The sequence below is a fragment of the Pezoporus flaviventris genome, unplaced genomic scaffold, assembly GCF_033815535.1.
Source record: "Pezoporus flaviventris isolate CSIRO_AGI_PZ_B2104156 unplaced genomic scaffold, CSIRO_AGI_Pfla_v1 ptg000030l, whole genome shotgun sequence".
NCBI lineage: Eukaryota > Metazoa > Chordata > Aves > Psittaciformes > Psittacidae > Pezoporus > Pezoporus flaviventris.
This window is the reverse complement of record NW_026892578.1, coordinates 5,138,689-5,156,645: the sequence shown is the minus strand read 5'-3', so window position 1 is coordinate 5,156,645 and position 17,957 is coordinate 5,138,689. Positions and strand designations below refer to the sequence as shown.

Sequence of the window (17,957 nt, the reverse complement as noted above, 5' to 3'; positions counted from 1 at the left end):
GACATTGCACCACTCGGTCACCCCAAGGGCTAGCCCACTCTCCCCAGATTTAGAGGCAAATGAATGTCTGGGGTGATAAAAAGGGGAGGTAAATAAAAGATGCAGGAGAAGGTTATGTAGTCACTTTGAAGGATAAGGAAAAATCTACTCTTGTGATTAAAGCATATTAGCATCATTAAGATTTGGAGGTTGTTACCAGCTGTGCCACAACCTTCTTGTGTGCAAAGAAGAACCCGTTCTCCTTGCAGGGCTTCTCACCTCCTACACGCAAAGCCCGATCCGCACCTCAGTGGAGAGCTGCAAGCTGTTGCCTGCAGCACACCCAAGAAGGGCTTTGCCCCGGGACCCTCCACGATTGCCACGGATGCTGCAGGACAGCAACATCTTGCTTGGATTTAAGACTTTTTTTTTTTTCTTTCTTTGGCATTTGCCATTTTTTCACCCGTGAGAGATGAAGACAGAAGAAGTCAAGTGCCTTCTCCAAACCAGCCCTGCTCAGCAGAGGTAGGTGATGGTGGGTACCCCCTGCAGCTGGTCCAGCAAGGTGGGGACAAGGGCAGGCTTGCCATGGAGACAGAGCTAGTGGGAAATGCAGGAGGCAGGTTGCTGCTGCCAGTCACTGGTCTCACCATGATCAGAGAGGGCAGAAGCCACCTGGGAGGAATCAGACCCAGTCCAGCATGAGAAAGCAATGCATTTCTTTACTAATGCAAAACTTTAATGAACATGTTAATTTGATGTTCAAATGATTAACAGGATGAACATTTCTCCCAGATAAGCAATAGACCCAGTATTATCCTGTCACAGTCACCATCGAGCCACATTTGGAGGTTAAAAAGTTACAGCCCTAAGCCAGAGACAGATTCAACCATTTCTAGCAAAAGAGGCAGTCATATTTCCAAGTTGAGCTCCTGCCAAGTCATTGCATTATGGGCAAAGTGGCTGTGAGCTCCTTGAATACCCTTTTCAGTCTTCCTTGGCCTCCCAGGGCTCCACCTCATTTCAGCACAAACCCTGCATCTCTGCTCGTTCCCACAAAACTTTTCACATTACTCTGTTTTCCTACTTTTAACCTAAAAGATAACTTTGGAGGGAGGTTCATGAAGACCGATATCCATTTTTTCACAGCATTCAGATGGAAGGTATATTCAAAAGGGAAATTCTCATTTACTATCATTTTAACTGCTTTCACATTGAAAGACAAGTGACTGGTTCTCTGGTGCAGGAAAAAAAGGTCTTTTTTTTTTTTTTTTTTCTCTCCACAAAGTATTTCTCAAGGCATCTTTTCCTAAAGGAATTTTGGCAGAGAAAACCACATTTCCCACTCAGCAATTTTTTCTGGTGACTTGACTGACTTCCCGCCACAGGCTGCGGCAAAGCAAAACCACGTCGGGCAGGGGGATAAAGCATTTGCTTTGCTGCAGCTAAAAAACCCCATGTGCTGCTTTGCTGCGGAGCAGCTCAGATGCTGGATCATCAACAAGCAGCAACACCAAGCAGGGCAGCAGCTGGGACAGCGCTACCAGAGCACGTCTCTCTGATTTATTCAGGTGGTTGCAAATGCTCTGGGAACACCCTCACCGCATTTGGCACCATCTCTTATTCCTGACCCGACTAGCATCTAGACTACCAGCATCACATCTCCCACCCCTAGCACAACACTCCAGCATCCCCTATGCCAACCTTTCCAGAGGTCGGTCACTTTAGGAGGAGACACATCTCAAAGGCTCTGGGGATGCTGCTGACAAGCGGCGCACCCCTGCAGTAGCAGGTGCATTTATTTGTTGCTGGCGAGCCCACTATTCCTGAATTATTTCCGGAACATCAAGAGCCTGTCCCTGCCATGCACTCCATTTGTTTCTGATGTTGCAAAGCAGAAGTTTACAGTGGATTTGGCCATAGGCAAGCACTGTCATTAACAGCACAAAAATAAAATCTGAACTTTTAAAAATATCTTATTTCTTTAAACAAATCAAGCTTTGAGTATATAAGGGGAGACCTTCTAACAGTCTTCTAGTACCTAAAGGGGACTACAAGAAATCTGGTGAGGGACTTTTTACAAGGGCATGTGGTGACAGGACAAGGAGAAATGGCTTTAAGTTGAGAAATGGTAGGTTCAGATTACGTATTAGGAAGAAATTCTTCACTATGAGGCCGGTGAGGCACTGGCACAGGCTGCTCAGAGAAGCTGTGGCTGCCCTATCCCCGGCAGTGTTCAAGGCCAGAATGGATGGGGCTTTGAGCAACCTGGTCTAGTGGAAGATGCCCCTGTCCATGGCAGGGTTTGGAACTGGCTGATCTTTAAGGTCACTTCCAACCCACACCATTCTGTGATTTATGATAAAGGCAGTGGTGCAACCCTGTACTTCTGGCTGACAACCCCACCACAGTGTTTCCTTCTGGAGTGACCTCCTCTCTCCTTTCCCACTGCTTTGGTTTCCTCTGATGCAAATCCTACCACTTCTTTTTTTGTGGTCCCTAGTTTTTATCAACACAGTGTAGCTGGGAGAGTGTATCAAAGCATTAACACACCACATATATTAATGTGGTATCTAAATAATTGTACTTGTCTTCTGTTACCCACAGGCATATATTCTGTTGCATACAGGCTCAGACAATAGCTCTGTTCCCACGGCTTTGTAAATATTTAGTAGGTCCATCACTCCCCTCTTTTTTTCACAGCTCCTCAAATCACACTTGTGTTGCTTATTCCCCTTGCGGGTCCATCCCAGCTTTTGTTACTCTAGAAACTCAACCTTTCATATGATTTGATTGCCCTTATGTCTTAAAGTCATTCTTCACCTAGACAGAGACATCCTCTGCCGCTGTCTCCCTCTTGGAGACGACAACAGGCATGGTTACAGTTAAGGAAGACACAGTTATTAAAAACCCGTGCCAGGCAGGCGCGGGTGCAGCTACTCACCCCAGCAATATCCCACTTGACAGCGCTGTCCAAACGTGAAGCCAAGGCTTACCTTCCCCTGGCTTCGCCCTTTTTGTAGGCAGGGCTTGGTCCCTCCCTGGTGCTTGAGATGGGAAGAACTGGAGCTCCCCGGGCAGTCCGTGCTTCCGGCTTTTATTTCAGCAGAGCTATGCTGCCAGCAGAGGATGACTTGAGTTTTCTCCAGTTTGGTTGGGAATAAATACTGTTCACCTATGACTATAGATTTTGGTCACGAGGGTGAAGAAATCCTTCAGGGCACAGCAGCTGCTCCTCCTAGTACAGCCTTTCCTGTCAGTGGGCTCTTGCTCAATGCTAATTGAAATCAGTACAAGTCTTTGATCAAAGAGGTGAGCTTCATTAATAAGCAAGGGATTAAACTAAAGTCAGGGAGCCTTCCTAATTGAGGGAACCGGCAACCACCCAGCTCCAGTTTGGGACTGATCCGATGGCCCATCATGGGACTTGAGTCAAAATATGCTGGCAGCACCTGTTTGGGTTCCTCGGGGCTGGGGCGCGGGAGGCAGCCAAGGCCTCGGCACTGCAGGCTGTGGTGAGGCGCGCTCCCGGGGTGTTTTCAGTAATATTAAAAATACAACTCTCCTGGCAGAGTTGGCTCTTCCTGCTCATGTGATGCCTGTGAAATCAGTGTAGTGAAGCCCAGTGGGTGATCCTACAGAGGGGAGGTGGTATTTACTTGTCAAGTGTCTGCAGAAGCTTACTGTACCTGCTCCCATGCTCACAGGCACAAAGACACACACTGCCAGCAATGGGGACAGCCATAACTTCTCTGGGCAACCCGTTCGTGCCTTAATATCTAATCTAAATCTGCTGCCAATTCAAAGCCATTCCCCCTTGTCCTGTCACTACATGCCCTTGTAAAAAGTCCCTCTCCAGATTTCTTACAGTTCTCCTTTAGGCACCGAAAGGCTGCTATAAAGTATCTCCAGAGAATTCTCTTCTCCAGGCTGAACAAACCCAACTCTCTGTCTCTCTTCATAGGAGAGGTGCTCCAGGCTTTGGATCATCTTCATGCCTTCCTCAGGACTCAGTCAAGCAGGTCCACATCCTTCTTATGTTGGGGGCCACAGAGCTGGATGCAGTACTGCAGGTGGGGTCTCACAAGACCTCCCTCAACCTCCTGATTACAGTTCTTTTGCTGCAGCCCCGGATACAGTTGGCTTGCTGGGCTGCAAGTGCACATTGCCATGTTGACCTTCTCATTCAACACCCCAACTCCTTCTCCTCGGGGCTACTCTGAATCCCTTCTCCACCCAGCCTGTATTTGTGCTTGGCATTGCCCCAGCCCAGGTGTAGGACCTTGCACTTGGCCACAAACCTCTACATGCTTTAAAGAGGAAAAATGGTGACTTGCACAAAGTTAGGTTTGAACCCTCAATTCAAAGCGGCACCACAGCCTCAGTGTAACGCTGTGGTGCAGAGGCAATGCTCAGGAGGCATAGCAGACACAAGCAGATCCCACAGAGAGAAACTAACTCCCACAGGCTTCTGGAGACGTAGCAGAAAACCATGATGTACCAAGTCTTGGAGCTACCTGCAGAGAAGACGCACAGCCACAGGCTCTCTTGGCACTCACCTGGTGGGTTACCTACACACAGGAGGGTGGGATGGATAGCTATACCACCTGCAGGTGGAGGTGCACAAATATGGGAATGTGTAACACGACAGCAGCAAAATCTGCAGTTTAAAAACCAGCTGAGCTACATCACAGTTGTTTCAGCACATAGAGGCCTGAAGTTACCAGCAAAAAACCAAACCAGTGAATAATCTTACCATTTGCAACAGATGCTGTGAAGAAACTACAACAGAACTTCCCTTTCAAACACATACATTGAAGCAGTTGTCATTTGGGCATGCAGCCCCCTTTTGCTCTGGGGAATATTGTTCAGTGAGAGGTATGTGCAAGTAGTGTTTTCTTCTAAACACAAATGGCCAAGAACACCTGACACCTTCCTGTCATCATGGATCAAGCCAGAACAGGCTGAGATCTTCAGAGGATGCGTAAAGATACGGTTCTTCATCCCAAAAGTCTGGGTTTATATTTAACAAAATGAACAACATAGTGACATGCACTGGGGGAGAGACGATGATCGGCTCCAGCCCATCAGAGTTAATTTAAACACAACCACACCTGAGGCCTTAAAAAGGTAATGTGAAAAGAAAGCTGTAGATGCACAGCAATAGGTATTAGTGTTTGAGTTGCTGAGAACATCATGGAACAAATGAAGTTCTTGTTAAAGTAGTGGTAAGACCACAAATGGACATTTTATAAGGAACTTAGGAGACAAGAGAATAAACAAGAAAAATAAAACATATGAAAACATTATTTAATCATAAAAGAAAGTTACAATATTCAGTAATTTATTAGGGTGAGAATCTTTTTAACACAACAGAAAAAGCACCATCAGATATTAAAAGTAATAGAGTTTAAGGGCAAGGGGGAGATCAGTTTTAAAATATTCTATGTATTTCAGTAGTTTTTAAACCTTTCCTGATATTATAATTGTGTTGTGGTTTCAAAGCAGAAGATGCTGAACCAGAATACTTGGAGTTTAGAATAAGACCTTCCCACTTCTCTTGCTTAAATCAGTCCTCTCCATCCGTCCTGAAGAGTGTATATTTAACCTGCAAACGGAAACGGCGGGACTCCTTTCACCCCTAGCCCTGTTATCTATTAAAACAGAGAGAAAAAAACAAGATCAGTGCAACAATTCACCACTATCAGACACTTGCTTTTCTTTCACAACTAGACATGCTCTAATTTAGAAAAGGACTCTGTCCTCCAACTCGATGTCCTACTGTATTTTGTACACAGCAGCTCATCACAGCCAGGAACTTCAGCCTGTGCAACCTGTGCTCTTTCTGTGAAGCTCAACAATCACAGACCAGAGTCCAGTCCCCAAAAGCCTCTTTCAAGATACCACTAAGCCTTAATTCTGCAGTTTGCAATATAGCCTTCAGTATGGACACATACAGAAGAGCAGGTTACAGATTTCAAACAAATCCCAAGCTGACAAATTTGTAAAGAGATAACTTAGTTATAACTAACTAGAAGGTAAATAATAGCAGATACTTTTATCTGCCATTGATTGAGACACAGAGTATTTACACATTCTTTCCATAATAAATAGAAAACCCAAACTGTATTGGGAAGGGGAGAACGAGAAAGAGGTGACAGCATAAAAAAATTGCAGTATCAGCGTTGTTACAAATGTCACAACATTACAAAACCCAGAAGTATTTCAAATCTCCAAGTACATTTAACTTCTTTGTCCTGCAACAGGAACCAAAAATGCAAACAGTAGCTTAACATATGTGAATTAAGTTCCAATGACCACCCCTTTTCCTGCTTCCCACCACTCCAACTGGGTTGCTACCTGAAAAATGCAGGAAGGAAAAAATGGCCTTCTAAAATAACAGGAAAAAGTATCATTCACCTTGAAAATCCCACCAGCCTGCGGCTGCCGTGAAAGCCACTCTTTATCCATCCCGTCACTGGCAGAAGTCACATACATTTCTGAATAATCCTTTCCTCCGAAACAGCAGGAAGTTGTCTTGTCAACAGGAAGTTTCACTGTCTGCAGTCTTTTTCCTGAAGAAAACAATGCATTGTGCTCCCATTCGTCAGCTTAGGACAAGAAACTTAAGCAAATTATGCGAATAACCAGCATGGAGCCAGGTGTTCCACAAAAGCAGGTACCAGGGCAGGAGCAGGTCCTATGCTGCATTTCAGCACACTGATGAGCACCGTGACAGGAGAAACCAGGCTTCTGTTCACCACAGAAGTGGATTTTCTGTTGTTGACGACGTATCATTTGACAAGTTTCAGTCTCACTTATTACAAACAGATCTTCCTTCCCCCCAGTCTCAGCTTGTCCCCTAAGTAAATGCTAACAGCCACAGCACAGATGTTTATCTCAGCTCATCATCTCGGCTGCCCATGCAGTCAATGGAAATGAGATATAATTCCTCCCTACAACAGGTCACATGAATCATGCCCTAGAGCTGATGACTTTTCTACTTATAACTACAAAGGAAGCCTGGAGCAGACAGACCTCATGCAGCTCTATTGAGGCGTACCTCGTGCTACACCTCTACTGCCTGCAGTTAAGGAAGATTAATTCCTTGAAGTTTTTCCTGAAATTTCAATAGCCTTTCAAAACAAGCTTGAATAAAATAGGGATCATGGGACAAGTCTGAAGCTTGGAAGAAACTAGTGCTATCATAGAATCATAGAACAGTTAGGCTTGGAAAGGACCTTAAGATCATCTACTTCCAACCCCCCCTGCCTAAATGATATTACTCATTTATTATACTAACAAACAGCTACCAGCATAATGACAGTAGTAAATGGACTGGCCCAGCCTTAACCAGAAGGCTGTCATAGAATAGTTTCTTCTTACAAAACACGTATCTTCCCTGCCCCACAACTGCATGTGTAAAGGCCCGGTCCCCTTACAGTAAATAACTGTTTAGCGATGAGTTGCAATAGCAGGAGAGTAACTTTGATGTCAGGAATCCTACAAGGGAAAAGAAAAAGTGGAAAGTTTGGCCCACTTAACACCTGTCAGAAGTTTTTGGTCAGCTTCAGAGTGGGGCCACCATTTCCCAGGAGGTGTTTATCAACCCTTCTGCCTCACCACCAAGCTGCACTTTTCTCCCTTGCGATGATGTAGCAGTGCTGCAATTACCTGACAAAAGCACAGACTAAGCAGCTTCACATGTACCACAACACTAAGTGGGTCATAAGCACAGGTAAAATCAAGGCCACATTTAAGCTGTTGGTGCAGTCCTGGCACACTTTTGGCCTGCCTAGATGGATATAGTGCTCCCCAGAGGCTGTTTGGTCTCTGCTTTGGTGTGGGAAGACAGCCTGGCTGTCCAAAATAAGCTACAATATAGAATCACAGAATGGTGTGGGTTGGAAGAGACCTTAAAGACTACCCAGTTCCAACCCCCTGCCACAGGCAAGGACACTTTCCACTAGACCAGGCTGCTTCAACCCCCATCCAACCTGGCCTTGAGCACTGCCAGGGATGAAGCATACACCACGCACAACTTCTCTGGGCAACCTGTGCCAGTGCCTCACCGCTCTCATAGTGAAGAATTTCTTCCTAATATCTCATCTAAATTCTACCCTGTTCTATTTTAAAGTCATTCCCCCTTGTCCTATTACTACACGCCCTTGTAAAACATCCCTCATCATATGCTGTATGGCGCAGGACTAACGGACATTGCCTGATCCATTTTACTTGCTAGTACTGATGTAACCAGTACACGTAGAATACACAACAGAGGGATGTGCAGGATTCTCTTGGCTTCATCAGCAACTCTGATGAGGTCTTGGTACTTTACAACTCTGTTTTAAGCCGAAAATAAATATAAGAAAATAGCAAGTAAGGAGGGGTGAAAAAACCTGGAAAGTTTGAGCAGTCTTGGATTCCTGATGCTGTGCAATAAGCTTATTTGGCACACTTCTAGACCCACAGTGGCCAAAGTAAAAATCAAACCCACTTTGTAAGAGCATTTAGGTTGCCAGAGATCATTTGCCTGTCTGGTTGACTGCTTTTTTTTTTCCCTGAGAAGAGCAGATTTTTCAAAATATCTAGAAAAACTGGGAAAGAAGTAGTTCTGTCTGTTGCCTGGGAGTGACAAGGACCAATATGAGTCCCAAGACAAGGCTCCTGACAACTTGCTCAACCAACACTTTGTTGTTATCCAGTCAGCTGTCAATTGAAGCATAACATGGTTGCATGGGTTACATGATTGCATACAAAATGCTCCAGAGGCCACCCTAGAAACTGGCTGAAACCAAGTCTGGGAGAAAATGAGTGTGAAGGGTATTCAAAGGCAAAAAATATGCATTGCAGGAGAAGAGGCATGAGCCCCAAAGACAAGCGGAGACACCTTGACTGCACTTGCAGAGTGGTCTCAGTGTAGCAGCCTGGAAGATATTGTTTACAAAGATCTGAGATGAGCATTGTCTCCTGAAGTACAAGAAAATCTGCACCTGGACGCTCCAAAATCTACCTGAAGTATTCGTCTAGGCCTGGTACCTAGAAGGGAGAAACTCAGCGAATCTTTTAGACCCTATACAATCAAAGGACATAAGAATACATTCATTAGGAAGAGCTGTCAAATATTTAATTCCTAATAATAAGACAAGACTACACAAAACTAGGTCACTACATGACCAGAAGGTATGACAAGACTTGGCAATATACAAGTTAGACATCCCTTTGCAGCCCTTTGCAAACCCAGTTGGATCAGTCATCACAGTCTTTCCCTGTAGCACATCCTAAATCTCAAGGCAGCAGCTGTCTGGGCTAAAGAAGCTTAGACCTGAAAAGCTGCTTCACCCTGAAACTCAAAACCTTCTATTAGAAAAGATGCAAAACAAACAAGTTTCCTTACCCATCCTCCTAAAAACACAGTCTAAGCTTTGCTATCAGTGAAACCTGAAAACCCCTCCATGCTTTAGATCAACTTTTTATCAGTGGATGTAACTGCAACTGTCTGACAGTCATTCAAGTCATACTTAATAGCTATTGTGCATTAAAAGAGAGGCTTTCATGGAGCTCTCTTCAAACCTGTCTGGGTTATCTCCCTAAACAGCTTCAATTCACTCAGAATTCAGCAATTTGCAGATTTTACATATTACTGTCCCTGTGGAGAGGCAGATAAGCATGAGATATTCACAAAGAAGGCTCTTTTTGACATGGACACTTAACCTGAGAAACTTCTTGCTAATGTTTTTGGTAATGTTTGCTGCAGGTGCTGGGTGTTCTACATGGGAAGAGAAAATCACTGGCACCTACTGGTACATCCAAACCACATTCAGCTCCTAAAGACTCTGCTCTGAACACAGTAACAAACTGGGAATGCATTAGGGATATATACTCTGCTGTCAATATTCTTAGTCTCTCTCTGACTTTTGCTTATGAACACTATTCTCTTTAGCTTTCATTTAAGAAAATACTTCCAAAAGGGAGGACAAAAAGGAAAACAAGTGAAAAAAGGAAGAAGGTGAAGGCGAGGGAGGAAAAAAGTAGAAACGGTGAATCAGAGAGGCTCACGTGTTTTTGACCCAGACTAAATCATGCCTGGCAGACCACCAAAGCCCAAATGAGGGCAGCAATGAATGACAGGCTCAGACAATGGGCACACCCAAGACACTACTGTGGGAATGGTAAAATGCTGTGGAATTCATTAAACATTTTTTTTATCATCTCAGTTGCAGAGTTCATTGTGCAAATAATTTTCAACAATAAACCAACATTGCTGGTATCAGTGTCTCATGGGACTTGTATTAATCTCAGTAGGCTGCCCAAAATAATACGCTATGCTGAAGAAAGAAGCCAAAAAATGGTTTAAGTCATCTTTGCTTTTTCATGGCTCACTAATTTTCTTCCACATAATTTATCAATGAGGTAAACCTTAAGCTTGGAAGCTGTAAGAGGATGCTAACTCAAACAATTCACAAGCATAATAATAATCTCCTCATCAACTTTACCTTTTCCAACACAACAGAGGCTAGAACTAAGGAGTCTTATTTACAAAGCTAACTTTTGAGAACAGGGACATTAATCTGTTTAATATACCATTTCTGTGAGGGGAAAAAAAACACCTCTTATTCTTTGTGCTTGTTTCTCTTTTTCTCTCATACAGAATTCCAGCCCACCCTTTGCAAGGATTTACCTGTCTCAGGATCAAGACGAATCACTCTCCCCCCATCATAACAAGCTACCCAGAGTTTGTCTTCTGTATCAATGCACATCCCATCAGGAATGCTCTCCTCTTTTTCCAGTTTGTATATACTCCTACGGTTGCCTGCAGGGTCGAAAAAACCAACACAACTGAGACAGTTGTTAAAACTTTTATCAAAACTGCAGCCCAGCAGTTAATTATCCTGTGAGTTTCAAAAGCTGTGCTTTTTCATATGAAAGAAACAGATTGTGTCTGCTGCCCTGTTTGTTTCCCTGAGCCAGTTGTTTCTTGGCATGAAAGCCTGTGGATCAGTTTCTTCCCATTGGAAGTATAATCTTTGTTTTTTGGTATTCCTTTCTAGTGCAGCACTCATGCTCCCTACTTTTAATACTAAATGAAGAACTGAATACATTAATGTTATATATATATATATATTCAGAAAATTAATTACTTGTTCTAATAGCAGTTTGGATCATTACAAGTATGGGCCACTTCCAGTCAGAAAACTGGAGACTTTTCAAACAGATTGCTGGAACGTGCCAATAATCACTGTTCCAACACAAAACTGACCTTAAGATATATAAACTGAGAGTTTATATAAACACAGAGTTAGAAAAAGCATCAACTTCAAAGGCATACTGTCAAGCGAGACCCAAACAACTCTTACCTGGACTTTTATCCACTGTTATTAAAGAAAATGAAAACCAATTTCCCAACATTGTTTATTTTATGCTCTGACAACTTCAATGTTTCTCACATGCAGAAATATTTTTAATGAGTTTCCTTTGCCTCCTGGGGATTCTCAGACTGCCCACAGAAAGGGAGTGAATGAGCGGGGGTGAGAGAGAGAAGAACCGCCCTGTTTCCTAAAGGAAAATCCAGTTGGAAGCTATAGCAGAGACACTAGGACAAGATGCTACACCCAGTATGACTTTAAATTCACTGTTTCAAAGCTAAATATCAAATTGACTGGGTTCTTTTAAAGCAAAATACTGCAGTCCATGTACTCAATAGCAAACTATTAGCCCAAGCTTGTAGAAGCCCTTAAAGGGTTGTTTTGTCTCAAATAAATGAAGAAGTTTTGAGTTGCTGTTTGGCTCTATCTGCAGAATCTTCGTTTAAGAGCTTATATTAAAAAAAAAACAAAACAGGGTGGAAAAAACCTCCAGAGAAGCTAGCAAAGGTTCTGCACAGGACTACAAGCATTCTGATACTTTGCCTATGCTGTCAGTAATAAGAAGCACGGAGCCACAGAAACCTAGCCATATAAGAAACACTGCCTTTTTTAAACAAGAAGATCAGATATGCATCTTGTTTAATAACAGCAGTCCACATTACTGCTCAAACTCTGCCACACAATTTATATACTTTATAATATTACCAACAGCATCTGATTAGTTTGACCTTACTCAGGCTCAGATGGATGTTAATATGACTTCTGTTGCTTTGTTCTAAAGAGGTTTCTGTAGGAGCACTCCCAAAGCTCTGATCATCTCTGCATCATAACCAGAATGCAAACAAACATCCCCATCATTAGGTGCAAACAATTATTGTAGAATGCAACAATTCATACCAATTTTTCCAGTTTGGAGGTCATAATCAAAGGCATCCACTGAGTAGGACAAGCTGTCAATGTAAAAGAAGGTTTTGTGATCCAGCGACCAGTCCAGCCCATTAGAAATGTCCACCTGATCAAAGTGCTTCACCACTGTGAGATCAGAGAGGAGGGAATACAGAGAGCCCTGGTGTCTTTCCAGCACAGCAGGACGAATCTCCTCAGCCATTGTCCCTGTGCAGAGCCAAAGGGGAGAGAGCAGGTTTAGAATGAAATAAGTTCAGAGTGAAAGCAAGTTTGGGTTTGGTGGCAGCCCCTTGCTATGACAATGACCACATTGCCCATGTAGAAGGGAGCAGTGTGGGGCTTCAGAAATTTGGGGAAGAAACTGAGTAAAAGCAAAAGAGAAAGGTAGGTTTCAAAAGCGCTTGCTTTCAGCAGAAGATATAGAAACACAGCCTTTGTTTTTCTGTTGAACTGTGGCAGAAACGGTGTGCAGCACGATTCCTGCAAAATGCCTTATTCAGTCATTCAAATATTAAGAAAGGCGTGGTCAGCATTTAACTTCCCACAAATCTCCACATCTTGTTTAACAGAAACTGGGAAAAACATTTCCTCCTCCCTCAGAATGAGTCTTACCAAAGCGTCTCCAAAAAACAAATCTCATCTTTATGGCTCAAAGTTGGCAGCTAAGACTGGCTCTTAGAGTTTGGGGAAATGCAAGTTAAGGTAAGTCTGGGGACCCAATTACATGGCAGATAGACGCAATGGTGTTTTACAAAACAGGAGGACAGGATCACAGGACAGCTGAGGCTGGTGGGCTCCCCTGGAGATCATCCAGGCCCACCCCCTGATTAGATGGTGTCCCCTTGATTAGATGTCACCTGGATTATCCCCATGTAAATGGAATAAACTCTGCTTGAAGACAGCAACAACAAAAAATCCACCTCCACCATTTAACTATGAATCAACACTTACTGCATCCAAAAGTGATTGCTGTTTGGTGATTCATCACCAAAACCTCACAGCGCAGCAGAAGGAAAGAACCACCTGCAGCTTACCTGCAAAATACCTCCCTGCAGGATCTACTTTCCCATCATTGAATCGGTTGTTTGGTTTATCCTTGTCCACGTGAGTAATGGTGGTTACCAGCTGCTCATTCCATTTCAAAGCAGCAAATCTTGTTCCCAGAGTGATGACATAACCCCCAGATTTCCGGAGAGCCACAGAGCTCACGGGAGCATCTAGAAACAGGGTGAAATGGAAAAGAGGGATGTGCTATGAAGAGGCATTTGTTTTCTGTCCACTTCAGACATGCCAGTCTAGTTACACTAGACTCAGTATGACCACAGGCAAGAGAAACAAACTCCTTTTCTACCAACAAAACTGGTGTGTAAATGCACAGAAATAGATTCTTCCATGTGAAGAGGGCATACTTAATGCATACAGAAAGTCACTATGAAGAAAAATCACCAGTCTGGGACACACAGACTCCAGGAACTTGAGTACTACCATAGCAACCAGGAGCAATAATCATTACCAGCACCTGGTTCTGAGGTGCTTTAAGAAATAAGTAAATAATTCAATAAAAAGATACAGGCATGTAAGCTTTTTACAGCAGCTTACTGCCTGGGCTCCCCCTTTCTCAAGGGAAAAATCAATTGCCACAAGAGCACTGGAGCAACTGTGTTTCTTTAGCACAGCTCCTGAGTAAATCAGCTCTACAGCAGCATTGAGCTGTAACTCATGGAGACAGAGAGTATCTCTGCATTGGGACAGGTCACACTGGACAGGAGAGCCACCCCTCTGCACCACGCTGCTGTGCAGTTCAGACACGCTGCCAGCAGCACCAGAAACACACCCAGGAGTGGCAGAGCTTTCCACGAGTCAAAGCAAAACCAAAAGTTAATAAATGCTCCATGGTTATTTTACACTCATTTGCGTTATTATGCAGTAAGACCTCAACTGCAGGTTATTATAAAGGAATTAGTGAAAAAGCAGCAAAATGAGTGTGGATAACATTTCTGTAAAAACCTGCAATCAGGCGCAACATAAGGAATAACAACATTAAACAGGGCAATAAAGTCTGGCATAGCATTTAATACACATGGGACTAATTGGCAACTTTTTAATTTAAAAATAAAACATTTCATGTATTTATAGCTTTGCAGAGGTATAATTAGGTAATAGCTTCCCAAACACTTATAAACATCACCAGCCATCCCTGTTGCCAAGAGGAGCTGCTCCTTTCTGGCTGCTTGCTCTTGGCTCAGGATGCTCCTTCCCTTTGCAGTCCCGGCAGCGGTACCACCATGCAAGCAAACCAAATGCTATTTGCCCCCAACACCGGAGATGCACACCTAATTGCAAGCTCGACTCTAGCGACTCTTTCACCTAGAGGTGCGCCACCTCTAGGTGTTGGTCTGGGCTTACCTACAGTGGGCAAACAGGTGCCACTTCTCCTTACTGTGCCAACACAGAGAGGCTGGCAGAGTCCCTTCAGCCCTTTGTGGCACCCACCAAAGGAATTAATTTTGCTGCTTTTCCAATTGCCGGTAAAAGCACTTTTCTGCCTGCACTAGCAGCAGGGGCTTTGCTGGGAGAGCATAGGAACACCTCTCCTTGGTATGCAGCTCTCCATTTGCTCTCCCGGTGAAACACCCCCTGGGCTATAGCTCACATGAGCCCTTCCACCCAGGCAGCCCCCAGGGCCTCCCTCCCTTCCAACCTGGGGGAGCAGCCCTAAGCACAGCAGCCTGTACACCCCTACCTGCCTGTCCCTGGAGGTAGGCACAGGTGCCCCTTCAGCCACAAGAACAGCCCCATAGCTCCCGACAAAGCCTCCCAGTGGAAAGGGGAGTATAAGCCTAGTGAGATGGACACAGCCACCCACCCCACTGTTCACTGCAGAAGTGAGCGTATTGGCCTTGCACACAGCTCAATCTGCAGCCACCCCAGAGGGCTTCATTAAGCAGCATCCACAGGAACCAATTTATTTGCAACACCATCTTATGCCAAACAGAAAATTGACCGTAAAGTTCCCCCCACCCCAGGCACAATTACGCATGTAGTGGTGTTTTCCCTGTGAAGCTGAAAAGGGCATTTGAAGTTGCTGCTAAGTGTGGGGTTGTTGCAATTCTCTATAAACTTCAGTAATGAGTAATTTCCCCCTCAGCTGCCACTTTGGACATCAACCCGCTATTTAAATCACATGATACTCTTTGGGTGTTTGCTGGTTGGGTTTGGTTTTTTTTTCTTTTAATCATGGTACTCCCAAAGGCACAGCCATTAACTAAAACTATTTTGTTACAAAACAGAGGAAACAGAAGGAAGTAGAAAAAAAAAAACAAACTACTTCAGCTACTACCCCTTCTACACCTCCAATGAGGCCACATGTAAAAGATTACACCTTTGAGAGTAGGTCCAAGTTGGGTAGGGGGAGGCAGAGAGAAGCACCCCTCCTCAGCTAAGGTAAGAAGAACTAAGTCTGGGAAGGAATGCTTCCAGACTTAGTATCGAGCCTTCTTCCATCTTAAAACTGGTAACTACAGTAATGCGAAAGGCAGGTAAGTCCCATTCAATTCATTGGGAATGATGCGAACAGCTTATAGGTGAGAAAAAGTGATTTTCACCAAGTGTTACTGAACATGAGAAAGTCATAAATACAAGTACTTAAAACATTTAAGGATCTGGCTTCTGAAAGACAATTAAGTACATTATTACACAGAAAAGTACATCTGCAACTCTTCACAAGAATTAGCACATTTCTTCCTTTCTTGACTAAATACTTCAACTATCGAGGCTCTAGGTGGTGACACTGTTACCTTACAAAAATGTCTTCTTAAACAGGTACAGGAATTTTTCTTCCAATAAAGAAAACATTATGGGCATTGCTCCTTCTGTAACACCCACCCCCCCACCCCCCCACCCCCCCCCAAATATCAAGAGCAGAACTTTCTCTCTGGGACAATGCAGGACGATTTAGATTAGATATTAGGAAGAAATTCTTTACTATGAAGGTGGTGAGACACTGGAGCAGGTTGTCCAGAGAAGCTGTGGCTGCCCCATCACTGACAGTGTTCAAGGCCAGGCTGGATGGGGCTTTGAGCAACCTGGTCTAGTGGAAGGTGTCCCTGCCCATGGAAGGGAGGTGGAATTCTATGATCTTTAAGGTCCCTTTCAACCCAAACCATTCTATGATTCTTTGAACGAAAGAGATTGTGAACAAGTCACAGGAAAGAGAAGTTGATCAAACATTAGCCCAGAATCGTAAGAGGGGTGCTCAGGACTGTCTGGCCAGTATCTACTGTCTGCGCACAGCACAAGTCCCGGTGTCCTCCTTGGCCTAGGAAAGTCAGGTTTTAGGGAAAGATCTCTATAAGTTGAGCGGCTTTTGAGGAATGCAGATGCATCACCAACAGGTACCCTGGCCACATTGGGCAGGGACAGAGGACCAAGGCAGAAGACACAACTGTTGTGATGAGCAGAGGATTTTTGAGCCATTCCTTACCCACAGAGATGGCCTGCACCTGCTTGGTGACCGAGCTCCAGCGGCACACCTTTCTACCCGTGATGTCCACGCAGAGGAGCGCGCTTTCCTTCTCATCCCAGACGGGCGACTCCCCAATCCTGTAGCCCTCGCTGGCTACGCACTCAATCTTAACGGCTGACATGCCTGTAGAGAAAACCATTCCATTTTACATGCCTCTGCCAACAGCAAGAGCATATGAAATCCACTTCTGGGTGCTGAAAATCAGTGTTCAGAGCCGTGCTTCAAGCATAGCGAGGCTTCACCTGCACACAGCGACAGAGCTTATCCGTGCTGCCTGCGCCGATGGCCCGCTTCGTGCTACTGAACGACTTTCACATGTCCAACAACGTGCGCTCCCCTCCCCGCCGCTGCGGGGAGCGCAGCGCGGCCCGGCCCGGCCCGGCCCGGCGGCAGAGAGCGCCTGCATCCGGCGGGGCACCCAGCCGGGCACCCCGCGCGGCGGTGTGGAGCGGATTGTAATGCATCACGGCGAAGGTTGCAAACAATAATGCAAAACAAGGGGTGTTTGGGTAATAAAACAGACACAAATCCCAACTGGGGGCGCCGGGCCCGGCGGGGGAAGGCCCGTCAGCCGGCAGTCCCGCCCCTGCACTCCGGGCTGCTCCGGCGCACCTCTGCCGCGGCGTGGGGCGGTGTGATTTAACCACACACACCCCTCAGTGTATCCACACGCAGGAGACAATGAAGCAGTGGCAACAGAGCACCACACGCACGCCTTCCCCGCCTGCCTTACCTGATTCGGGGAGCGCAGCCAAAGGCCCCCGACAGCCGCCGCCGCTCTTATAGCGGGGAGGCGGCCCCTCTCCTCGGCGCCCCGGGGCCGGTGGCGGCGGGGCCTCTGGTGTCGCGGCCAGGGGCGGGCCTCCCGGGCAGTCCTGCCCCGGGGAAAAGGGCGGGCGGGGGGGGGGGGGGGGGGGCACCGCGCAGGGCCAGGCCGGGCCCCTCGGGGAACTTTCCGCGTGGTGCTGCAAGGACGGCGCAGGGAGCGGGCGGTTCCAGGTGAGGTCCAGCTTCACCCTCCAAAAGCTGCAGGGAGGAAGAAAGAGAGAGGAGATTTCTCCCCGCAGTGGACAAGTGTCTTCTCTCTCCGGAGGCCTGGTCTGTGTGTGCCTTCTCCTTGCTTGGCTTACGCGTCTGCTGAGCCTTGGCCCCGGCTCCCAGCACCGCGCATCGTCCTCCAC

At 45.5% G+C, this 17,957-nt stretch overlaps 1 protein-coding gene across 1 annotated transcript; it reads right to left on the bottom strand.

Moving 5' to 3' along the window:
• Positions 1-5,268: 5,268 nt before the first annotated feature.
• On the bottom strand, positions 5,269-16,931 carry RGN (regucalcin). The gene is made up of 6 exons (XM_061459783.1): positions 16,735-16,931; positions 13,286-13,468; positions 12,243-12,458; positions 10,661-10,792; positions 6,400-6,554; positions 5,269-5,633 (listed from the first exon to the last, which is right to left on the bottom strand). Exons 1-6 carry the CDS (start codon positions 16,913-16,915, stop codon positions 5,583-5,585), a joined length of 918 nt encoding a protein of 305 aa, XP_061315767.1. The 5' UTR covers positions 16,916-16,931; the 3' UTR covers positions 5,269-5,582.
• Between the last annotated feature and the right edge of the window lie 1,026 nt (positions 16,932-17,957).